This window comes from Oryza glaberrima, chromosome 3, assembly GCF_000147395.1.
Source record: "Oryza glaberrima chromosome 3, OglaRS2, whole genome shotgun sequence".
NCBI lineage: Eukaryota > Viridiplantae > Streptophyta > Magnoliopsida > Poales > Poaceae > Oryza > Oryza glaberrima.
This window is the reverse complement of record NC_068328.1, coordinates 803,513-829,023: the sequence shown is the minus strand read 5'-3', so window position 1 is coordinate 829,023 and position 25,511 is coordinate 803,513. Positions and strand designations below refer to the sequence as shown.

Below are 25,511 nucleotides of genomic sequence, written 5' to 3'. Positions count from 1 at the left end.
ACTGATGCTGCATGCCCCCGAGCATCAGCCATTTCAGCCCCGGCCCAGCCAAACAACACCCACTCGAGAATTTTTTTAAAAAATAGTACAATTTTAATGAAAATTTATAAAAAATAGATGTTGATTGTCTAAAATCACAGATTTAGCACATTATCGAATAACCATTGTTTGACAGGGTTTAAAAAAATTAGGAACTTAGGATATGTGTGTATGCATATGAGCGAGCTGTGAGACCTCGATAGGTCAATCAAGCCAATTAACATGTCAAAAGACCATTGTTCGACATGTAACTTATCGAACAATGGTTGTTTGATAGATACCTTATTGAAATATGATTGTTCGACTGGTTATTGAATATTTGATTTCTATCAACCAACACCTATTTTTACACTTTTTTTATTAAAGTTGTATTATTTCTACAATAAACTGTCCACTCGATCTCCCCTTTTGCCCTCCAACTTGACGCGTCAATGGACAAAACAACAACAAAAAAAACAACGTGGGGTGTGAGCTCTCTGGAACTTCCTAGCTTGCCCGAGACAGAGAGAAAAAGAAAGCCTCATCTCCGGCCCCTCTTCCTCCTTCATTCCGGTGGCTCGCCGCCGGTGACGGGAGGGAGAGGGGTCAGGCTCAATCGCGTCTCCTTCGTATAGTAGTTTAGTCGGGTTAGTCTCATAGTCGAGTTAGTCTCGTTCTGTGTCCTTCCTGTTCTTCGTCTTTGGTCCTCTATGAAGAGTCCAGTATTCCCTTCTTCAGATCTGAAATCTTGTGGGTGGATCAGCCAGGGAGGTCGGTCTTTGCGGTGCCAGACCTCGATTTCGTCAGCCCTAGCGACGCCTGATTGTGGAAAATTCAGCTACAGTGCCGGTGCCCGAAAGTCTTCAAGCTTTGAGGTTGCTGGCCATAGTTTGCGGTGGATCTGGATGGCTTCAACCGATTTCCGCGACCCCTTTGTCCATCTAATCCTTGGCACTGTGCCCTTCCTCAGCGATGCGCTCAGCCGCGTCGTGTCCGGTGAGGGTGGGCTCACACATGCCTAGATCGTCGTCATATTTGGTAGGCTTGGAGGTGCAGAGTTAGCTGAGCTGTTGGAGCAGTTCGTGCTTGCTGATTCCTCTCATGCGAGCATCCCGAACATTGTCTCGACCGACAGCACCTCCATCAATTTGCTGCTGTGCCTAAATCAATTATCCAAGCAGCAGCACAAGTCATGGGCCAGCAAGGAGCACGCCATGAATCCCCTGCATCATACAGGCAACCAACAAGCTACACAACAAGGCAAAGCTGGTCCCGGCAAAGGCAACGAAGTGTCCTTCTCAATCCTCACCCATGGGATACATCTTAAGTTCGTAAGACTTTATCATCGCCACCATCTAGCTTCTCTAAAGCTTAAGGTCAGCTGGGTTTTGGATGCATCTTCCATTTCATTCCTTTGCAGCAGTATCCATGTTGAGGTTATCGTTCGGGTTGAGCACCGACTATCTGTTAGACTTTGGTCTGCAGGGATGTTGTTAGTGTTCCTCAGATTTGACGATGACTTCCATGGCAATCATTGGTTGAGTCCGGTGAAGCCACCAACATATCTACGACTCAACTCCAAAGCTCAATTAGTGCCAAATCCGTGGAGACAGCTGGAGGGATCGCTGGCAGGTCAAATGGGAAGCACGTTTGAAGAGGCCCTTGGGTGCAATCGTCGCGGCAATGCCGCGGATCTCCGACGATTGTATTCACTACTACTGCTGTATCAGATGATCTAGAAGTTTGCTTTCATCATTCAATCATTACCTTCTTTCAGGAAGATGGTCCTTAACGTTTGTTGTTGTCAATTTCTTGCAGGGTGATGTTTCAGGGAATGTTGTTCCCTTCCAATGTACTATGTTTAATATGCAATAAAACTTTATGAGTTTCAAAAAAAAAAACAACGTGAAAAATCTTCAGTGCAGTGTTATTACAGCGCTCGTAGAAGCAGAATCAGAAGCAGAAGCAGAGGCGGAGAGAGGTCGCACAGTTATGGTCACATATTCCGCAAATGGACTAGTAGTAATAATTCCATCTCCATCTGCCGCGTACTTGCCACTTTTCTTCGATCGGCACCACCACCTTGTCCCGTGCCGTCCTCATGCGGCGCGAGCTTTCTATAAATGCGGCCTCCGCTCCTCCCCGAGCTTTCACTTCCTCCTCCTCCCACTGTTCTTCGCCCTCAGCTCTCGCCGCGCCGCGCCCGCGCGTGAGCGGACTACAGTGTCAGCTTGCTAGCTCACAGGCGTCGCTGGCCGCCGCCCGCCGCGCGCGCGATCGGTGGCGAGGCGGAGATGCTGCGGGCGGCGAAGTACCTGCTGGGTTCCCCTGGCGCCAACGGCTTCGGCTCCAAGTCCACCGCCGAGGACGTCTGCCCCGACCTCGGCTGCATCACCGCCATCATCACAGGTGCGTTGCAGTTTGCAGCGCCGGCAGAGCCGATCGGTCTCCCGTTTTGGCCTGATTGATTTGGTTTGTCATGCAGGCGCGACGTCCGGGATAGGGGCGGAGACGGCGCGGGTGCTGGCGAAGCGCGGGGCGCGGGTGGTGATCCCGGCGAGGAACGTGAAGGCAGCGGAGGACATGCGGGCGCGCATCCGCGGCGAGTGCCCGGGCGCCGACGTCCTCGTTCTGCCGCTCGACCTCAGCTCGCTCGCCTCCGTCCGCGCCTTCGCCGACCGCTTCCTCTTCCTCGGCCTCCCGCTCCACCTCCTCATGTACGTACGTCACTCTCACTGATCTCCTGTGGCCTGCTTCAATTCGCCGATCGTACGAGCTAAATCCATGGGAGCTACTAGAATAGTTTTTTTTGCATTTGTGCTCGTGCTTAATTCGATCGCCGGACGGATGGTTGCAGCAACAATGCCGGCAAGTTCTCGCATGGGCAGCTCGCTCTGTCGGAGGACGGCGTCGAGATGACGTTCGCCACCAACTACCTAGGTATGTACTCCTGCTACGTACGTACTACTCAGTATACTTGTATAAATGATGTATGGATCGATCGATCGTATGTTGTTCAGGCCATTTCCTGCTGACGAAGCTGCTGCTGGGGAGGATGGCGGAGACGGCGGCGGCGACCGGCGTGCAGGGCCGCATCGTCAACGTGTCGTCCAGCGTGCACAGCTGGTTCGCCGGCGACTGGGCGGAGTACCTCGACCTTGTCACCCGCCGGAAGATGTGAGTCAGCGTCATTATCTGTCGTCTTCTTCCTCCTCGATCTCGTGAACTCTCTGTGCGCTAAAGCTTGGCATGCATGTGTGTGGCGATCGCTGTAATCTCAGAGCTTACGACGCGACGCAAGCGTACGCGGTGTCCAAGCTCGCCAACGTGCTGCACACCAAGGAACTCGCCGTGCGCCTCAAGGTCCGTTCGTTTCGGCACCGGATGGAGTTTTTCGTGGCAGGTTTCTCACCTTTCCTTCCGTTTTTTGGGGGCTGTGTGGCTCGGTTAATCCCAACAGGAGATGGGCGCCAACGTGACGGTGAACTGCGTGCACCCGGGCATCGTCAGGACGCGGCTCAACCGTGACCGCGACGGGCTCGTCACAGGTGAATACTACTACTATTACTACTACTCTGTTTGATCCACTGTAATTCTAGCCGGATCAAACGATTTAAGAACAGATTAATTATTTTGGCGTTGCAGATCTGGTGTTCCTGCTGCTGTCCAAGCTGCTGAAAACCATCCCTCAGGTGATTAATTAACGTAGTACCGTCCACCAAATCTGTTAATTTAAGCCCTGTTCCATGTGTTGGGTCTCTCGCTCGCCCTGACTGCAGCTGCAGGCAGCCGAGCTGTGAGCTGAGCTTTGTGCTTACGAGTAATAATTGCACCGCTCATTACTAAAACCCGCGGCTCTTCGCAGGCTGCGGCGACCACGTGCTACGTGGCGGCCCACCCGAGGCTGGCCGGCGTGTCCGGCCGCTACTTCGCCGACTGCAACGAGGCCCTGCCGTCGCCGGCCGCCACCAACCGCCACGAGGCCGAGCGGCTGTGGCAAATCTCCGAGTCCATGCTGCTCTGCACGAACAAACACAGCAAAGATGCCTCCCCTGACACCAGCTGACTGGCTAATCTTTACCGTATTTTACTACTACCCATCCTAAAATATAATAACTTTTGTCTATAAATTTGAACAATTAAAAATACTTATATTTTAGGACGGTAGAAGTAGTGCATCGCTGTCTTTTCTCTTGTTCCACATTACATATATACAGCTTCATGCAATGTGTAACCTGCAAATATTATAGTAGTATGAGCACCAGTGTATAAATATATAGTAGTATATCTGTAGCATTATAGCAGTAGCAGCCAATTATATTAGTGATTGTATTTCCGAGATATATAATACTAGTATACAGTACGCTGTAATTTGTCCTCGAGTACCAGACATTGCCAGTGAGATTTGCACTCGGTGTCGTATGTGTGCCTTTGGCTTTGCTGTTCACCATGTCAGGAGAAAGCAGACGTGTCGAGATGCGGCACGCACGCATTGGAAACATGTACTAGTACTGGTACTAACCTTGTTGCGTGCAAGTACAATGTGCATGGTTGATTGGTGGGAGTTTTTGCATGGGCGGATGCATCTATGAATTGTCTTGTTCGATTGGATCTATCGATCGGCTTCCGACTCCGGGGGTTGTCAAAAGCTGGTTGTGATCCCCCATCCAAATGATTGCGCCCGTGGCTGGCCGCTGCCGATGTGGATGCTGCAGAAACCGAAGCCTCCTTTTGCGACTCAGAAACCGAAACCTTTTTTTGTGCGACTTGGCATGGCAAACGACTGTGTCTTGGTGAGTGACCACTCGAAAAATTCGAGTTTCCCTTTTCTCCTTGAGAATCACATGCCACCGAAAATGGGGCAGTGCGTTCCCTATGGGACAAGAACTAGGTGATGTGTTTCCATCCAAGGAGGTACAGTGATAACATCAATTGTTATCCCTTTTGCAGTGTAATCAGATTAGAGTGCAGTGTGGGTCATAAGATGTCCTAGCTCAATGACAATGACAAAACTCTACAGCATCATCAGCACAAGGCTTCCCCAGAAAGTTATTATTACAGAGCCTCCAACCAGGGAGTAGCTTAAAACCTTTTGTTATTTTCAGATTGAGACTTGAGTCTACAAGTGCACCCTAGAAGTAACCTTAGAGCAAGGTCAACAGTGCAGCCAGCTGTTTACTTCAATTTTAATCCATCTCACCTATAGGTAACATTGTAGCTAGTAAACACAATAATCAAGCTATACTACTATGGCCCACACTGTACAAGAAATTTTATTTTAATCTCCCTTCTATCCCCACTCTCTCTCTCTCCTAATCCCCTGTTCTCGCCGGCGATTGCTTCTCACGAAATAGGCATCCAAGCTCATCCATGGCTAAAAAGATGAACAAATTTATGGCTATATACACATCCGTTTTGTACTATACATCTGCTCATCTACATGAAAGGAATTGAGTCGGTACAGAACAATATATACACATACGTATGCTACTACTTCGCTTAAGCTATCTGATTTTTCTAGAGAAAGATGTTATTCTATTTTCTCCATCAGAAAATAGAAACAGCTCATCGTGCAGGCTCACGCTGCCCGTGTAGCTGGGGATAGAGCGAACGGGTCACCAGAGCTGAGCTCATCGTCCGGCGACCGACGTTGAGCTGGCCTTCTGCACGCGGAACGGTGGAAGATAGAAGTGAAGCAATCGGGCAAACCATCAAGCTGATTCATAAGCACAAGGCCTTAAAACTCAATCCAAGCTTTGTGCTCTCTTGGTCTCTCTCTCCTACTTGCCCTCCATGGCTACGGTGGACGAGAGCCGCAACATCGACCGACGAGGGCGAGGGCAACTGCACGACGGTGGCAGCCGTGGCCGAGACAGATGAAATTGGTGGCGACAGCTGCGGTGGACAAGGTCGGCAACAGCGACATACAGAGGCGACGAGCACGGTTGACAAGGATGAGGGTACCGGTGGTCACAGTGGACAAAGGCGGCATCGGCGGCGGACGCAGACGTGCACGACGATGGTGGCGCGGCCCTGGACTTGGTGCTCCGACGCAGGCAACGGCGAGTAGCACGGGTGCATCGTTCGCTACGGGCGGGCCCACGTCCTCGAGCCATGCGTACAGCCAGGCGACTAATTAGTCGCCCGCTTGCGCCCTCTCCCCTCCCCTCTCTCCTCCAGCTCAGCAGAAAATCCTACGTGGATCTTCTATCGCCCATTATTGTACCTGGTCTTAAGGGGCAAGGAAGGTTGACCGGAGGGACAGAAGAAGGCATGCCTATTTTAGGTGCAATTTAATAGGGTCTTTTCTCTCAAAGAGGATCTGCTTCTCTTTTTGGGGATATGAAAACAATATGAGAGTATTACTTAAAAAATGATGAGTGATGTTCATAGGTTCTACGAAAAGTAAGCATCACTAGTAACAAGCTCGTCAATACATACCACTTTAATGATGCATTCGGCAAAAAGAGAGAAGACTGTGACATGTAACCTTACTTGTGTAGTGCTAAGTGAGGATGGGTAGCTGTACATGGCCCACATCTTCCAGGCCTTTAGACCAGCAACAAGGCCCAGTAGGAGGAAGGTGGCCAATAAAAATGATTGCCAAAAGATGAATCCAAGCCACAGGGTAAGGCCTTAGCCTTTGAAATGGACCTGCCATTAGCAACTTGAGGAGGAGGGCCGGTCTTGCGGTTGACCTCAACCAGACACCCTTTTTTATCAGCGAAAGTAAGATAAAAGCGTTCCTTGTGTGCGCCGCAAAGCGTCAGGATGAGACCTCATTTCGGCACAGCCGAAATGCTAATGCTGGACTGACTGCTGCTACCTTGATGACTTTGAATGAAAAAGAAAAGCTGGAGACCCAATTAAACAGCCACATTTGACCCCTGCTCTGCCATCAGCGCAACTGCAACGGAGACCCAGAAAGGAGCGAAATGTCACATGCTGCTCTAAGATGATTGGAAGAAGATGTTGCAGTCCAGTCTCTGTTTGGATGAAACAATAATTCACTGCCAAGAACAAGAAAAGACGATATGTAGCATTATCAAGACCAGCAGAGAAACCTGCAGCTGAGTGCTCGGCTCAATCAGAGCATGCACAGAACAGAGAACAGTTTCCTTCTGCTTTCATGTCTGCAATGAGATAATGCGATTGACAACTTTTCCCTTGTAGCAGGAGCAGAACTGTTCATAACCATCAGCTGCGCAGTGCACACCACTAGCCAGTGCTCACTGGAACCACGACTTGAAGACGTATCGGTCAATATATTGCTTTCCGCAGCAAATAGATCATGTGATGTGTTTTTCTTATACATGGAGATAACAGCAACTAACTTTTGAACGCTGCATTCATGGCCTGGCCAGAGTTGATCTCCAGCAGACCGGCACCTCCAGCTCTGCTCATCAATGTATAACGGTGAACAACACACTTCAACGCCTCACGCGTATGCTGATTTATGGCTTATAGCTGGAGCTTTTGTTCAACCCCATAACTGCCACAACAAGGGCAATATGCATCTGATAGTGTCTTGTCTAAGCACAAGGAAGGCTGAGAAGCACAGAGGTTAAAGGGCCGGGCCATATGCCCATAGCGGGGAGAAGAGTTTGCCATGCCTAAAACCACAATGACCTTACTTGACATTGACACAACAAACAAGCCTAGAAGGCCAGGACAACATCCATGGTATGGCATTAACATTCCTGTAAGGAAACTGGAATACATAAAATATCAAGAGAAACAAGAAAAAATGACTATGTACAGGCAAGAGTTATAGTAGTAGTATTTATTTGCACTGTCCATTAATCTCTGATTTATTTGTACTGTATTGACTCTTTTTCCTCCCTCTGTTAACGAATAACATATGCAGTTTGATGCGGACATCACTAACTCGGTTAGACGTGGTGCTGCGATTGCGGGGCTCAAGAGCGTGCGCGTTCAAGAAGCCGGATCGATTTGTGTCGCGACTCCGCCCAAATCGTTGTTTATCAGAACCTTTTGGAAGATCGGGAACCCTAGTGCACATCACAGTTCCCCTAAAGTTTCCTCGGAAAAGAGAGGTACTAGTAGACCTGCATCATCCATGTTCACACCAAAGGAATTCAAATTCTACTGTCACTAAATTAAACATGCACCATACAACACGCATTCGGAAGAAATCATAACACCACAGTTCAAAGATAAAAGGGTAACTCGTTTTCTTTTTTCGAGGGAAACAAAAAAGATAAACTAGTTTATCTGGACAATCTATGTGTTGTTTCCTACCTGAAAAGGTTCAGGTGTTTATAAGGGAACTTGAGGAACGGTTCCCTCGTTTTATAAAAGATGAAAACTTGAACATGGAAATTGGTTCTCTCGGATGCCACAGGTAGCTGCAGTTCTCAAGCTCGTACCCAGCTAAGAAGTGGCTAGATGGATTAGCATTCTCAGAAAATAACATTCCTTCAATAACAATATCCATTCAGCTTATAAGTTCAAGTCAACTAAACTTATAGATGGTAGAAATTCTGGCGATGTATATCCCAAATTGCTCCAACCTAAACATTCTAAATGCTAGAAAACATACTCAAATCAAGACAACTTTCTTACCATGATAAATCCACAAACAAATTTGGAGCTGCAATAGAATCCGCAAACAGTCATGGGCTAATTTTTTCGGCCATCCAACTGTTGGTCCCATCTCCCTTCTGGTTTCTTGTGAACATTAACCTTTGATTGCTTTTCAAGTTCAAATAATCGACCTAAGTACAGTATAAAAATTGCAGGATCAAAGGATTGCTGACAAATAGCACTAAGAAAGCATGAGCAAACATCAACATCTTTCTAGATCCAGCAAAAAGTCGAAAATAGCTACCTACCTTTTCTGGATCAAGAACCAGAAGGCAAAAGGCATCTACTGGACCAGCTGATGGATCAAGATGAGCATCCTTAATGAGATCATCATCCGGAATAGGAAGACCTGGGCATGGTCCCAAGTACTGCAATCTCGATTTTACTGAGCTTCCAAACCAAGCTCTCTCTCTCAGCTGTGTATAGAAATGGCAACCGATTTTAAATGAATCGATGAAAGTAGAAAGAGAAAACACAGTAACACTTCTGAGATGAATAAACCTCAAGGACTGTTCTCTTCTGCTTAATGGATGAATGGATTAACGGGCACGCTTCCTAAACTCCTAAACGGTGCATTTTTCTCAAAAACTCTCTATATGTGAATTTCTTAGAATACCGATTTAAATCACTTTTCCAACTTTATAACAGTTAATTCATTTGTTTGTACCATCGAATAAATATCACAAATCATTCATTTATTCAGCCATACAGCGCAAAAGAACAAAATACTATATATTGCACAACCAAACGTGCGCACTACAGTTATGCTTCTGTCTCTAGGACATTTGGCATTTCCACTATACAGACCACTACTAGATCAGAGCACTAAGGCAGTATGCTATACTGGTTCTAACCTGTAGCTTGACAGGTTCGGGGTTTGAACCATCAATCACATCTATGAATCCGCTGATACGGAATTGTTCCCAAGTGTCAGTAAAGTACCAACATATCTGCAAGGCAAACAAAGTTAGAAATTCATCTGTAGTCATTTCGCAGTTCTAATAATGCAATTGTTCTTTCGTGATTCGTGAACCCTACTCCATCCGTCCCAAAAAAGAAGCCAACCTAGGAGGACGGAGGGAGTATATAATAGCGGAAGCACCAGTTCTCTATATCATACCTCACCAAAGGAGCAATTCCTGATCTCACCAATCTGTTCAAAGCACAACTCACATCGAGACATCCAAGGAGATCATCAGTGAGCGGGAACACTCCTGCAGCAATACATTGTAGATACGAATTTCACAAGCACATGAATTAGCAGCACACCTTATTGCTTCGTGCATCCGTATTAATCTGAATCTTATCAGATTGCTCCTGGAACCCCCTAACATGACCAAAAATTTCCCGGGTCAAAACCAGTGCAAAATAAAACAAAATTTGAGGGGAGCAACGCCCGCGGACACCTGAATACGACGGTGCGATTCGCCGGCCTGCCGCCGCCACCCACCGTGGCCTGAAACCAAGATCGTTTCACTCGATTTCCTCAAAACGATAGATTGGGGAACAAGCGGATCGGGAGGGAGCGTACGAGTTGGAAGAAGGTGGAGTGCTTCAAGTGGGCATTGCCGTCCAACGCTCGCTGCAGCAGCGACCTCCATGGGGTCGAGAGCGCCGACGCGGCGGCGCCACCGCCGGCCATCTACTCCGCCGCCCACCGCCTCTCGTCCTCTCCCCCTCCGGCCTCCGCGCACGCGGTCTCGCTAGCGCCACGCGGGGATGCTCTGCTTTGCCGATGTTGGTGGGAGGCGTGTGCAGATCAACGGACCAGATTTGCCGAAACGATCTCCTGTGGGTCCTACTTGGTCAGTGGGACGAAACGGGCTAGGAGATGAATTTTAACATGGGCCTACACGTCAGTGACTGAAACAGTGGGGCTACGGGCTATGTATAGCGTTTACCCACTCGTTAAGGGTCTGTTTGGGGGAGTTTCTAACAGCTGCAGCTTCTCCTAGAATCTTCAGTTGGCAGAAGCTCCCCCAAACAGTCCAGCTATTTACTCAGATTCTGAAAATATGTAGTTGTAGAATCTGTAAAATGAACTAGAGGCCAGAAGCTGGGTTTCCCAGCTTTTCTAGATTCTCACCAGGTAGCTTCTCAGCAGCAACTTCTTAGAATCTCAAGCTCCTCCAAACAGGGCCTAAATCATATCATGACCGTATCATCGTATATAACTGATGGTATACATAGGCTCGGTTCCTATTTTTTTTCCAAAAAACGACACATCGAATCTTTGGACAGTTAAGGGGGAAATTGTGAGACGGATCTTTTTGAGCCTAATTAGTCCATGATTAGCTATAAGTGCTACAGTAATCCACATGTACTAATGATGGATTAATTAGGCTCAAAAGATTCGTCTCGCGATTTCTAGGCAAGTTATGAAATTAGTTTTTTCATTCGTGTCCGATAACCCCTTCCGACATCTGGTCAAACATCCAATATAACACCTAAAAATTTTCTTTTCACGAACTAAACAATGCATCACACCTTTAAAGCTTTGATTATATCCGACAGAAGGCGTTGCCTTCTGTTGGAATCCTGCAGAAAGGGGAATGGTGATAATATTGATTCACAATGTCCCCTTGTTACCCTGATACAGATATCTATTGCTGTAAATTGTTTGCAAGAAGACGACGCACGATAGTAACCGAGCCCTATTTAGCGCACTCATGAAACCACTGACTGAATATACTGCCTCCGTTTCAAAATGTTTGACACCATTGAATTTTTAGCACATGTTTGACCGTTCGTCTTATTTAAAAAATTTGTGAAATATGTAAAACTATATGTGTACATAAAAGTATATTTAACAAAGAATCAAATGATATGAAAAGAATAAATAATTACTTAAATTTTTTGAATAAAACGAATGGTCAAACACGTACTTAAAAAAATTAACGGTGTCAAACATTTTGAAATGGAGGGGAGTATATATAACGGACGATTTGTCACTAGCTTGTCATGCAGCAGAGGAGACAATCAAAGAAGCTTGCCTTGATAATCGGATCCTATTCGAATGCAGCCAAACAGCACTGCAAATGTAATAGAACAGTAGATCAAGCTTCAGCGTTGAGCAGATGAGACCAGAGAGGAAGGCGATGCATGCACGAGCACGACCGCCTGTTGCCGTACAGGCTGCGCGGTTTGTTGCCGCCACAATTTGTACAGCAGCTAGCACTAGCGAAATGCAACTCGCAGCAGCCAGCAGTAGCAACAATGTAGTACCAGCACAGTATATGATGATACGAGTACGGGTGATCACAATGACAAGTTCACGAGGCCAAAAGACTCGCAGTTTGCATGTCACTCGCGCGGCGGCCCATCGAACGAATGACATACACCACGGCTGCAGCCTGAAGGCAGCGGTGGCCAGGCCTGGAGAGCAACAAGTGTCCATCTTGGCATATGAAGCCATATGCAGAGGGAGACATGAGATGAGAGCACCGGCGTCGCATTCTGCGGTGACCACTGGCCTCCTGAAACGCTGCCTCCTCCCAGGGTTTCCCAAACCGCCGGGGCCGGGGTTACCGCGCCCCGGCGGTAAGCACGGTTACCGCGCAGTAACCGCAGTAACCGTGAAAAACCGTACAAAACCGTGCAAAATTTATCAAAAATTTAAATTATTTTTTAAATTTATTTGAACTTAAGGAGGTTACCGCGGTATTTATATTACCGTACCCCCGCGGTAAGCCCGGTAACCGCGGTAACCGCGCGGTTACCAGCGGTAAGTCGAACCCTGTCCTCCCTACTACTCCTTGGCCATCTGTAGGGAGGAGGGGTATGACCGTGCTACAAGTGAGTGTGTACTCCCTCCGTTCCTTAAAAAAAAGTCAACCTAAGAGAGACAGGTACTCTCTGCAGTGCAGAGGGAGAGATGAGATGAGAGCACCGGCGTCGCATTCTGCGGTGACTGCTAGCCTGCCTGAAACACTGCCTCCTCCCTACTACTCCTCGGCCATCTGTAGGGAGGAGGGGTGTAACTGTGCTACGGGTGAGCGTTTACTCTCTCTGTCCTAAAAAAAAGTCAACATATCCATTATAGTGCAATAAATCTAAATAAAAGGAAGATGTTATATCCATTTCTAAGTTGTTTTTTTTGGACGGAAGGAGCAGTGCATTTCTGAAATTACAGCAGGTGAGGTGATGGACCAGAGAGCCATTGTCCTCAGGGGGGCTTGGCTTGATGATCTTTACTCCTTGACCAGACTGGACTGGCACCGAAAAAATAACATCCACTGTTGCATAAAATGAGGCAAGGCAGCATCCAGGCTGATGATTCCATTTCATCACCTTGCTGCTGCAGAGCATGGCATGGCATGGGCACCATCATCCACTGGGCAGCCCTGTCAGGATCTCAGTCGTCCTGGCACCTGCATTTTTTGAACAACGATACTGGAGGAGTGTAGTTGTACTCCGCTGCTATGCCCATTGCTACTAGTACAAGATGGCCAGACAGGAACGGGGGGAGAGTACTTGTAACGGCAGAACCAGCCATCGCTGAGCTTGTCCCATCCATGGCTGTACTTTTGCTGCCATCGTTTTACTGCAGAGATCTTTGATGAAAAGAGATAAGAGTACTAAAAAAAAACCTTGAAAAGATTCGTATGGACGGTAGTACTAAGATTATTTCTGTGACTGTGCTGGGCAATGGTTCTTGAAACAAACAAGACCAGTAAACTGCAAAGAATAAGTGTAAACCTGTAATGGCAATTTCACCTTCCTGGGAATATCACCTCAATAGGAAGGACTTGGGGAGGGATCTGGAAGAAAAGGGACGTGACAATGCAAGCAGGAGATAAAAGGCCAAGATCTGAGCATGGACATGGACCCAGCTTTTAAACAAAGGCATTAACAGCAGCAATGAGTGATAGTATAGTCCCATACCCAAAGGCCTGGCCCCTGGAGTTAGGAAACCCATCAGAGCCAACAGCACCATCCCTATCCAGAAAGGCCTGCCCTCTGCCTGCACAAAGGTCCCCCACAGGCCACACCCACCTGACCATGTCCAACCACAACCACAGGGTTCCATCCATGATCCATCCCAACACATACAACTCCAGTATCAATGTCCATCATAGACTCAGCCAGGCTATGAATCATGAAATGTGAACAAATGAAACGAATCCAGTAGTATGTGCACCCCCACCACTCTGAATTTTTCCCCCCTATCCAACAGTGATTTCTAGCTCTCCACTTGCCCATTGTCCATCCACTATCCGGTTCGGGCGAGGGAAGTTTCAACTCGGCAAAAATATGTATGTCTCCTATATATATTTACGGATGGCCCTAACAGGAGCCAAAACAAAGAAGAGAAAGAAAGAAAGAACACCAACGTGTTGCTGCCTAAATCCCCACATGCCTTTGCATAATTCTGCGAGGCGATTCATCTTCCGCGGGCCTGCTACGTTGTGTTGACGCTGTCAACATCTTGAAGGACCACTCAGACTACATACAACTTCTGGTCCACAAGCAATTCAGCTCAAGCACCAGCCATGTGACGCTTTGTGCTGAAATAATGAATCAGGACGGGCGTCAGGTTCAGCCAGCCAGACTTCTCAAGGCATACCCAAGCTTTTGCCATGGACTATCAATGGTAAATGATGCATGTCTAGTACCATGTCACACTTGCACAGGTAAGCCATAGTTCTGGAAGGATCTGATGTAGCCATCCCAGCCTGCAGCCACTATGACCTGGCCCCAGGCATGCGTAGCAGCATTCTGGCAAGAAGCCTTCAGGAACTTGTACTGAGATTTCCTCAAGGTAGACTGTGTTGTCGAATTTGATGGCAACTGCTCCTCTGGCCATGTCGCTGATCCCCTTGGAGCAGATTCCGCAAAGAAGGCACTGCTAAGAGTGAAATTTCCAGATGGTAATTGGTACAGACTATCACCATCAGGGGAATCCTCAGGATGAGAACATGATGAGCTATCATGTTCATTGTGGAACTCATCCGAGACTTCTTGCCGTGAAGAAGTGATACTGCAAGCCAGTGAAATAGAATTCCTTGTCTGAGAGGCATTCCATGGTATCGCAATGCCCACATCATGGCAGGAAAAGTGCTCATTTGACCATACAGTCTTCACATGGTTTGTGACGGGAGCTATTTGGTTTGCATAGTTCCACATGTAGATACTGGAATCATCACTAGCAGATATAATGTGATCTCCATCTGGTGTGAATGATGCAGCAACTTGACTTGAACTTCGCAGTCCTGAGAATGGAAAATAGACATGTAAACTAAGGGTCACAAATACTTTTGAAAGTGATCTTAGAAGAGGGTGTCAGTACCTTTGTAGTTGGAAATTACGTGAAGCCCATCAAGAATACGGACTTGCGAGTCGCCAGATGTTACCATCAATTTCTTTGGATCAGATGGGCAGTACTGGTAATGCATGTAGGAAAAATTGCTTTTGTAAGAATTAAATGTGACAAAAAAATAGATTAGAACATGCAATATAAGAAAAGGTACCTGGAAACCGATTATTCTTTTAAGTGGAGATTTCTTTCTTCCATTGAGAGCGACTTGAGATTCCAGCTCCAGGTGATTTTCTGCAAAAAGTATTAAAGTTAGAAAAAAACAAATGAATCAGAAACATACTAGTAGCATATTTTCGTTGAGCATACTTGAAAATGTTTTAAAAGAACACAAGTCAAAGAAGTTAAAGTTCCTGGTCTGAATTAAACAAAGCGGATTTAAGCTACTGTTACAAATCAACTACTATTACAACTGACTTTTGAATATCGTATTTACTGGCTTGCTGTTTCCCGATGTACGGAACATTAATTTGAATCTTGACTGAAGCATGAGGCAACAAGTTTCCAGTGCTATGTGTTTTGCAAGATCTATAAGCAGGAAATGGTTATAACCGTTAAGGACCTCATGAATCATAGACCTAAATTTCCCCAACAATACTTTCATCATACCCAAACAAGGGTAGTACACTTGGCTTCTGCAGCCAATACAGGAATATGCACCTTAGCTTCAAAACATAAACCAAGAAAATATATGTTTTTCTATTTCAATCTTATCTGTTCTTATCCAATGAAAAATAGAATTGTTGTCTACCATCAACATGCATGACCTTGCTATGAAAATAGCATATTAGCACATGTTGCCTGTTCATCACCAAAATGCAATAGTACCGTTTCCTAAGTTCCTATATCATCTCCCCGCAAAAAAAAAAAAAAAGGTTCCTATATCATCTCCATTGATGACATAGTTTTGTTGATTCATCAGGACAAAATGAGTCCAACCAGTGATTGGTCAAAAAGATAGTTTGGCAGAGATCAATTTTTTTTAAGAAAATCGTAGCATAAAAACCAGCTGGAGAAAAGTCTCGTGGACAGTACTACTTGGTGGAAATAAATGCAACACTAGCATCTCATAAAATGACCTATCTTTCCATCATGTAGTAAACTGCAATCTATACACACATACAGTTTAGACAGGATCAAAAGAAGCAATTAGAGGATAACAACAATTCTGCTGTCTCTATTCTCATACCAGGGACAAAACAAGACATTTCTATCATTAGCAATTTGCATATACATCTAGGATGTCGTCATGAAAGCAAACGATATTGACCTATTAACAAACAAGGATGTTGATTCATTGAAGCTACTATTTCCAAAATCATTAGCCTGCCAATAACAAGCGCCATACATAGAGTGTGCTCATGATTGCATGATTACCTGATGCATCGTAGTGGCGACAATTCCCTGTTATGGTCCCAACCACTGCGGCCTGAATAAAGCCAGCAGAATAAACATGTTTAACTATTTAAGTAAAATCAGAAAATGGCCGCTTGGGTAAAAACACTTAAAGAACAGTTGAACAAACCTTTCCATCAGGGCGGTAACAAACTGCAGTGATTATCTCTTTGGTATCAGCCCAGTCCACGACTTGGCATCTACGAACATCCCAAATGCGAACCAATCCGTCGATACAACCACTGATAAAATAATTGTCACTGGTAGGATGAAACTGCACACATGTTACTGCATAATAGACAAAAATCAGAATGTCGGCATCAGACGCTGGGAAGAGGTATGTGCTAAATCTTGTACTTAGCGGGGGAAAGGGTTTACCGTAGTTAGTATGGGAGAAAACCTTCAGGCAACTATTGCACCCAACCTGCCACAATCGTACAGTTTTATCCATGGATGAAGAAAGTAAGTCCTGCAAAAAGAAGGCGAGTGAAGTTAGATGACCATGTGACAATTAAAAGATACTGCAGATACATGGAAAAACCTTGTTCAATGACAACTAACCCTATTTTTTGACCATGAAAGATCCAAGATCGCATCATCATGTCCATAGAATTCATGCACAGGCTCCTGGGATAATGCAAAGGTCCTATGAGGGATCACAACACAGGCTGGATCTGTCGACACCTTTGAGTTCTTGTAGTGCTTGCTCTTACTCCCTTCACTGGAGTTGACAGGGGCCAATTCGGAGTTTTCATTGACTGTGAAGAACACGCATGAAGGATCATCCTCAGCAAAGTCAAGTTCATTGGGCCTCTCCCCCTCCACCACCCGCCACACACGCACAACCCCATCCTCACCTCCAGTGGCCAGATACTGTCCATCAGAGCTAAACTTCATGGTCACAATTGCACCTTCGTGCGCCTTGATGTCTTGGCCCCTGTACACCGCGGACAATTCCTTTGACCTCTTCTTGTAATGCCTCACCTTGACCCTATCAACCTTCCCAGAGCAACTCCGACAAGAACTCGAGGATGTTGAATTCGTCTCATCGTCCTCCTCCACATCGACGACGCAGCCACGGATGCCGAGCCTGCGCAGCCATCCAAATCTCCTCCTCCTTCTCCTTCCCCTGACCAGAGCCTTCTCCACAGCAGAGGACTCATCCGAATCATCCACCCGCCGCATCAGCTCACAGATGAATGGGGACGAGCCGTAGGTCCGTTCGAATTCCGCTGCAGTAACTGTCCGGTTGGATCGCCTGTCCCTGAGGCTCCTGAAACTCCCATCTTTTCCCATCTCGTCGACGACAAACACTGTACCATCGTCCAAGTTCTTGAATACACAATCCAACACCTCCGCGCCGCCGCCGCCGCCTGACGCTCCCGGCTCCTCGCCTCTGCACGCAAAACTGGGGACGGCTGAGACCAGCTCGACGGTGGGGCTGCACGGGAGGATCTCTTCTGCGGCACTGGACCTCGAGCACGGCTCCTCGTCGGGCCGGTCGCCGCCGCCGCCGGCGGAGGGGCTCGAATCCGAGAGGCCCAAGGACTTGATGAACCTCTGACGGCGCTCATGGACGCTGCACGGGTCGGTGGCCCACACCTCGAGCATGGGCCCGTCGTAGCGCCCGGAGCTCGCCGGAGAAGAGACGGACGCCGGCGACATGACCTCCCTCGAGTCAAAGAACTCATCCTCGTCATCCTCCTCGAAGCGGGGCCGCGCCATGACGGACATGTGCAGCCTCTCTTTCTCCCTCCCCTCACCTCACCACGCCGCAAGAAACGGCCACAGACTCACCACCCCCCGCCGCCGCCGCCGCCCCAAGAACCGACCAGTGGCATGAGCCGGCGACGGAGATCTCGCGGATCTCGGGGAACTCGCGCGCGCGCTCCCACTGCCGTGGCGGCTCAATCTCTTCTACCTCTTCCGGTTCTTGGCTCTATCTCTCTTGGTGGAAGAGGGAGAGGGATGTGTCCTTGTCCTTCCTAGTTGGGTTTTGGGGTCTCAAGAAGGGAACCAACCAACCAACCAAAAGCTAAATGAGTAGAGTAATAAAAGGAGGAGGCAAGAGAGGGAAGAGGAAGAGGATGGTGGTGGTGGTGGTGGTGGATGTATGGGGACCTTGATCTCTGGGATCGGTTGCGAACAGCGTTTGGATGGAGGTTCGCCCGTCGTCAGCAATGGAGCAATGGACGGATCGGACGACGTAAAACCAAAGAAAAAACGATGGGAGAAGAAGGAAAAAGAGAAGAAAAACTGTGAGGCATGACGGCTTCTGCTTCTCTTCTGCCTATCATCATCAGTGTTTTTTTAATTGCCATTATCAATATGTAACAACTTATATAAAACTTATATTTTAATTATGGTTTGGTTGGTTAGCACCGAGATTTTGCATGTGATATATGTAATAATTTCTTCTAGCAATTTTTTTTCTTTATATATATAAATCTAGAGACGATTCGACAATTACAAATCTAAAAGTTTTGAGAAAAGAACTTACAAAAGTTTTAGAGCAATTCCGGAAAAAAAAAAAGAAAAACCGCAAGGCATGACGGCTTCTGCTTCTCTGCTGCCTATCATCATGTGTTTTTCTTTTTAGATCGTCATTATCAATTTTATTTCTCCACGGAGATGCTAGAGTTCTTTTCTTCTCGGAAGTCCCCCGTTTTTTCTTCCAAAAGATTGAGGATTTTGTTAATCTTCCATGTAGACCGGGATTATGTTTTTCCACACGTTTGTTTGCCTCTGTCTGTCTTCCTGAAAATTGATGATTTTGTATTATAGGTTGCTCAGGGTCATGTTTGTCTAGTTTCTCGATATAATATGTTACTTTTGGATTTTATTTTTATCTTTTTACTGTTGGCTTGTGCTTGTCGTGAATTTATTTGTATGCTTACTAAGACTACGTATTTAAAATTTAAGTCCACATAAAATTGCAATTACTTACTCATATTGACCTGTGTGTATGGATATTGCACAACTTTAAAATAAAAATGAGTAGGACAGCCTTTTTTTGGCGAACGCCGCAGAGCCATATATTGGTGCTCGACATTGTGAAAAGAAAATGTAGAAGATGAAATTGTACGGTTAAGTTTGACCTACAGCTTTTTTTTAGGATGATTTAGTATTTTTGATACCTATGTAAACACAAGGATCCCTTGGATTCTCAAGGGAGAAAAATGTTAGTATTTGATTGGAGATGTCTACCTCAGCTCTCACTCGTTCCGGCCAGGTCGCAACCGGTCCAAGTCAATGGAAGGTGGCATTAGCAATAGCAAAGCAGTGTGGCATATCTCCATTTTTCAAATATAGGTTGCACATGCCTAACCTCCATTGCAACAAGCCATATCATTTGGATGCTCTGTGGTGCGATACCTGATGCTGCACAGTACACTCCCACACATTGCCCAGCAATAAAGAGTGTGCCGCATATTTATTAGATTAATTATTTTACTCATTTTATAAGTCGATTTTATCTAAAGTGCCAAGCAAGCAGAGATCCATACTGAGTTGCTAGCAAGATACCGTGATTATACAAAACATTGAAACATATACAACATCCTCCTAATTAATCTTCATGCCACTGTAATGATATTAAATGGTCGTTGCAGGTTCAAGAAGCAAAATAAACTTGCTGATTACTTGGAGATGTTTTGCTGTCACTACCTAGTTATAAATTGTTTGCTACGCTGCTCCGGAATCTTTGGTAGACACAAGCGCATCTCTCGGTGCTGTTCTCTACATTTCCTTCCTGATCAACGGGCCTGCTCTTACTCATGTCAGTTGGTAAGGAGTACTAATCAGTTGCTTTTGTTTAATCATTAAGGGTTTAGTATGTCACCACCAATTATTAATTAGCACTGGTTGGCAGTACTGAATTTCTGACCAGTAGATGGTAAATGAGCAAAGTAGGCATGACTGTTTGATGGATCCTCTTGATAATTAATTAACATGGTTTAAGTAGAGCAGTAATCAAACAAGTAAACAGATTGTTAAAAAAAATATATACACGTAGGCGTCCTGACCTCAGCTACCTTGTTCCTCAAGCGGTAACAGGTGAGATTGAGATGGGGCAGAGTGGCAGTACTTTTTTTTTTCCTTACCTGTTATTGTTGCTTTGCTCATGGCTGCAATTAGCTCCTTTCCGTTCGTCGACCTGTGAAAAAAAAAATACTGTCGCTAATGAAAACAAAAGGCCAAAAGCAGTAGAGTAAAACCAAAAGTTTATATCACGAAAGGTTAGTTTAGGTGCCTTTCTTGCCCTGCGGTACTGTATTTTGTACCACAGAAGCAAAGTCGCAGTTGAGCTTGATCCATCGAACTAATTTAACTGCACGTACGTTAATCGTGAGTTAAGCCTGAAACGTACGTACCCGGCCTTAATTGGGCACGTACGTATCCTATCAACTTAGGACTAATAATAATCGATTAGATACGGACGTATGGCGAAAAATTAAGGAGAAGTAGTCGCCACAATAGTAACACGTCGGAATTCCCGTTCCAACACGCACATACAGCGAGCTATCCGTGCTCGGAAACGAGAGGCAGCAAGCGACGACGCGTTTGGTCGGCGCGGACTCAGCTTAGCTCGTGGTGGAGTCAGCGCGCGGGTGGTTTGGTCAGCCGCTCGCTCGCTCGCTCGCACTCGCACTCGGTCGCGCGTGGAGATGGACGCGTACGTGGAGCCACCGTGGCGGCTGCTGCGTCCGCGCGGGGCGAAGGCGAGGTGGGCAGCTGCGTTAGGCCAGCCACCGATCGGTCGCTTGTTGGTTGGGTTTATCCCGTATCCAATCTACCCAGATGACGATGATCCAGTCGCGCGCGGGGGCTACGTGTACTCGATCCAATCCGAGGCCAAATCCTCCCAAGACCCAACAAGGTGATCCACTGCAGTGACTGCACCCTGCCTCACCGTGCAGCACAAGCTTCGGTTGTCACATCTCCGTTACGTGACAACGTTTGTCTCTTTGATTTTGTTCTGCTTCGACCGATCGATCTCCTGGTCAAATTCTTTCGTTTTCGTTGACAACAACACTTTGCTTGGACGACCGACGACTAATAATTAAGCCAGTTATACGTACGATCTGAGCCGTTGGAGTATATCTGTTCACAAAGTTGCATCCAGCTGATCAGTCAAGTCGTAGCAAATATATATACACGTATATATGTACGTGCGTACGTACATCGAGCGAAGTGCTTCTACGTTCTAGTGCCAATTGCGCGTGATGCATGCGCACACGTACACTAATAATCGCTAGCTATAGTTCAAAAAACAAAAAAAATCGCTAGCTACGCACTTTGAGAGAGTGGCACTTTGCACCTACCTTACCCACATACACACAGATCTGGTATGATCCTTCGTCGTCGTCTAGCTCTTCTCCTTCTCAATATCTTTCTCATTTAATTTCCTTTTCGGACGAACATGCTGGATAAATTTAAATTTAAACTGGAGTAGCTAGCTAGCTGGAACAAGCAGACGAGTTAAGGGTCAAATATACCATCACTGTTGATCCTACATTTAGAGATATAGGATCTACAGATTCGCCTAGCTAGCAAAGCTAGCGTACGTGACATCTTTCGCTTTAGCATCTTGATCACCTCTTTATACATTGTTTTCATCTGCTGTTCACGTTGGCATGCAACTCCAACAACACCACCAACACAGTGAATTTTCTGTTCTTGCATGAATTTGTTGTATACACGCCAAGACGAACGACGCGATAGATCGATCAAAAGCCAGTCAAATTAAAGCCGCAGCACACGCGATTGAGCTCCAAAAAAGATCCACGAGTTGTTGGGGGTGTGAAACCGCGCGCCCGACTCGTTCGTAACCGGACAGAAATTGCAATCACTTTCGTGACGCACTTGGAACATATTACTGTACTAGTAGCAGCTACCAGCGACGAGATGGCCATATCGTTAATTAGAGATCTCTGGAATTCCGGACTCGATTTGACGTTGTGGCTATTCTGTTCGTTGACCGTCCGTTGGTTGTTGTTTTAATCTATCCAGCAACTAAAAGTCTAAAACCATCTTGCTGCAGGTTAGTACTATTGTTAATTTCAGTTTCCGACAACCTTTTTAGAGCAAGTACAAAGGTAGAAACTGATACGGTCTCTACGTTAATTAGAGGCTATCACATTACAATAGTTAAGATAATACAGTCTCTAACCATTAATGTATCAAAATACTTTCTTACTAGTCATCTTTCTTTTGTTAGACTCAATGTAACAAAAAATTTCCTAATAAATGCTAAGAGTCGACTCTATGCCGTTGTCATGTGTAGTAACCATCTTTCTCTTTTCTTCTTCCTCTCTCTTCCACATCACCAAATATATTTGCATGACAATAAAAAAAGACCGCTAATAAATACTATTGTATATGCCCTTATTCAGAAGTCCTCTCTCTAGATCATAATCAATGAAACTAATTAACTAACCAAGACTTTGGTTTTCCGAAACTTCCTGGTTTGATCACTTCTTGAATCCTGCGGAAGCATTTCCGTCTTTGGATTGTTATGCGATTTGCAAATTGTTTATAGAGCATTCCTCAGTTGATTTTTCTACTGAATACTGTTCAACAGTTAACGGTAATAAAACACTTGTTTAATTCTAGCTGCAACTAATTAACCCCCTAAAAAATAATTGTCAAGCATTTGCAGGAATGCACTGAGCGATCATCATCAGTAGCTTAGCAGTTAGCACTACCACCAACCATCCAATTAATCCGTACTACTGCTACCATGCATGCTACAACTCCACATATACTTCCATGTGCCATCATGTTCTAATGATTCAATTAATGCAGTAGTAATCGATGAACGTATTCTTTATTATGGCGTTTTATTGCCGTCCACTTCGTTACAACAGCAAACAAACAATTAATTATTTACTGTGATGACTTTTATATCCAGATAGCTAAGCTGATGAGGTAAAAACAAGCGGTCCTGATTAACACCGACAGGCACGTTTCTAATGAGGCGGTTTTATGGTACTTGTCTACAAAATTCCCCAAGAAGGATCAGCTGGCAATCATACAAGGCTAGGGGAAAAACTAATTCTTAATTAGTCACTAGTACTAGTGTCTTTGCGCTCTAATCAAGGTACAAGGACTTGTTAAACAAAAGCCTAATGTGATGGAACATGGCACCTTCCTCGGTGGAAATAAAACTAAGCAAAGGGATTTTTAATCAAAGTTAAAAAAAAAAAGCCGTGCTTGGTGGGAACACAAGTACACCATTGTCATTTGCTCTGGTTCCTGCTCAACAAGTGTACCTTTCGGTTCCTCCTAAAGAAAAACAGATGCTGTTTAATTAGTAGCTAATGCCAATGCTAAGCTAGGACGTGATCATGCGCACATGTGAGCAGGGAGGCTGATCACATGAGCTCAACAAACAAAATTAGGAGCTAGCTTAGCTCTAGCTGTAGTTAATTTAAGATGGAATCATTTATCTCATTTGCTTGCTTGCTTGATATTTCTGCGTGATGGATCGATCGACGTGGATAATTAAGAGGCTAAATGACCTGTATTTAATTAATTAACTTGTATTGCGCGTCAATTTCTTTCTTTAAATCGCCGTAGCGCCTAGTACGGACCTCGCGTGCATGCATGTGAGGTGTTGCAAGGTCGAGGGTTAATCCGGTGATCGACGTGTCCTCGTGTTGCTGGCCCTGCAGCTTAACAAAATTCTACCACTTGTTTAATTTAATTACTTTTTTTTACTTGTGTGTCATGCAAAGCTTGTGGTGACCAATCAAGCAGCTTCAGTTCACTAAGTTCACTGTACTCCCCAACTGTTTAGGTCGCTACACGGTTCACTGTACCAACTCTGTCAGAGCATCAGCTGCAATTTGCCCCGGGTTTTCAGCTCAAGTCGCAGGGATTAATCAGGGACATGTTTCTTCATCAGTTCATGCATGCTGCAGCAGCATTGACCTGTGGAGAGATTATGCATGATCTTTAGTACGATCTCCACTTGCGCCAACCAAACCAACCACGCAAAAAAGGGTTCATGTGTTACACTGTCTTCAAGCTGGCATTAATGGTTGTTATCACTCGAGTGCTGTCAAATTAAGTTAATTAGCAGCTAGCTACCCTAGGCGTAGAGATGTCCTTGTGTGCAATTGCACTGATGGTGTTCAGTTCAGGGACTTTCTACCAGCTAGTTGTACTGAATTATAGAGCAAGTTGGATGCATGATTAATTTCGATCAAACGAAAGCAGGGCTACTTTTAGTTAGATATATCACACGTACGATGGATCTTTGTTGTAGGACAGGTGTTAGCACACAACTCTTTAGTCCCAACTAGCCATGCATCTTTCTAAAGAGAGGAAAAAAAAACACCATCATCATTCATCAGGAGAATGAGCCAGCCCAGCCAAGCTGCTAAACAGTAGCTAAGGAACTATGTGTGCATGCTTATCAATCAGCTCTAACCTTTTTCAGGTGTCAATGCAAGCTGCAGTGCTCATGGATTCTTTTAATCAGACTATGTGTGGCCAAAGTTCTTGCACATGTACATGCTGATACTGTCCACAGGATACTAGTAACATATATATCCAGCAAATCAATCAGAGAGAGTTGCTAGCGATCGATGAACCGAGAGAGAACGTGCATGGGCTAGTTGTATATTCTTCTTCCTCCCTGCTGCTAGCTGCAACTACTCAGTGGTTGCCTCCATGCTTGCAGTGAGATGCTTCTCTATATGCCATTGGATTTGGAATCTAGCAGCGTGAAGCTCAAACTGAGAGAAATTATAGCTTAATAAGTAGTCGATCGACGAGGTAGCTAGCTGCCGGTGACCTGAGTGAGGGCCATCCATGGATGCACAGTCTCTGTCGAAGTGTCGATCTAGCTATATATCATTCATTTTTTGGGGTTCGAATACGAATGTATACTCCTGTTACTTTGGTAATCTCACTTTCAAAGATTGAACACCTAGATTGTGCTGTACATACGAGGGATGATGACATTTGTACCTTTTGAGTTGTGACTAGGAGATATCGATCGGTGAGGAATAGTCTGGCCTTACGTGTTAGTATCTGTACCTGAAGAAAGTATAATAATTTATGAATGCAACACTCGACACTGTACTTTTCGCGTTCGCGAAAAAAAAAGACACTGTACTTTTCGATTGTTCATCGCATGGAATTGGTAACAGCAAGCTTAACAGAG

At 45.6% G+C, this 25,511-nt stretch overlaps 3 protein-coding genes and 1 pseudogene across 5 annotated transcripts; 2 read left to right on the top strand and 2 right to left on the bottom strand.

The window, feature by feature from the left end:
- The first annotated feature begins 576 nt into the window (after positions 1 to 576).
- On the top strand, positions 577 to 1,353 carry LOC127765186 (uncharacterized; annotated as a pseudogene).
- Positions 1,354 to 2,159: 806 nt separating this feature from the next.
- On the top strand, positions 2,160 to 4,389 carry LOC127768253 (short-chain dehydrogenase TIC 32 B, chloroplastic). The gene is made up of 8 exons (XM_052293793.1): positions 2,160 to 2,427; positions 2,504 to 2,735; positions 2,876 to 2,958; positions 3,039 to 3,195; positions 3,300 to 3,381; positions 3,479 to 3,566; positions 3,664 to 3,710; positions 3,884 to 4,389. The coding sequence occupies exons 1-8, from the start codon at positions 2,313 to 2,315 to the stop codon at positions 4,082 to 4,084; spliced, it is 1,005 nt and encodes a 334-aa protein (XP_052149753.1). The 5' UTR covers positions 2,160 to 2,312; the 3' UTR covers positions 4,085 to 4,389.
- A 3,232-nt stretch (positions 4,390 to 7,621) lies between these two features.
- On the bottom strand, positions 7,622 to 10,365 carry LOC127768254 (pyridoxine/pyridoxamine 5'-phosphate oxidase 2). Of its 3 annotated transcripts, none has more exons than XM_052293795.1 (9): positions 10,157 to 10,365; positions 10,032 to 10,081; positions 9,895 to 9,952; positions 9,746 to 9,778; positions 9,480 to 9,575; positions 8,874 to 9,041; positions 8,605 to 8,756; positions 8,281 to 8,457; positions 7,622 to 8,087 (listed from the first exon to the last, which is right to left on the bottom strand). In XM_052293795.1, exons 1-7 carry the CDS (start codon positions 10,265 to 10,267, stop codon positions 8,655 to 8,657), a joined length of 618 nt encoding a protein of 205 aa, XP_052149755.1. In that variant the 5' UTR covers positions 10,268 to 10,365; the 3' UTR covers positions 7,622 to 8,087; positions 8,281 to 8,457; positions 8,605 to 8,654. The 3 variants fall into 3 exon arrangements, with proteins under 3 accessions (XP_052149755.1, XP_052149756.1, XP_052149754.1); XM_052293796.1 differs by having other exon boundaries at positions 8,281 to 8,412; XM_052293794.1 differs by lacking the exon at positions 8,281 to 8,457 and having other exon boundaries at positions 10,157 to 10,364.
- Positions 10,366 to 13,731: 3,366 nt separating this feature from the next.
- On the bottom strand, positions 13,732 to 18,519 carry LOC127767178 (uncharacterized). Its single transcript, XM_052292428.1, has 7 exons — positions 16,898 to 18,519; positions 16,715 to 16,805; positions 16,467 to 16,624; positions 16,319 to 16,370; positions 15,096 to 15,175; positions 14,915 to 15,008; positions 13,732 to 14,837 (listed from the first exon to the last, which is right to left on the bottom strand). The coding sequence occupies exons 1-7, from the start codon at positions 18,068 to 18,070 to the stop codon at positions 14,245 to 14,247; spliced, it is 2,241 nt and encodes a 746-aa protein (XP_052148388.1). The 5' UTR covers positions 18,071 to 18,519; the 3' UTR covers positions 13,732 to 14,244.
- Positions 18,520 to 25,511: the final 6,992 nt, after the last annotated feature.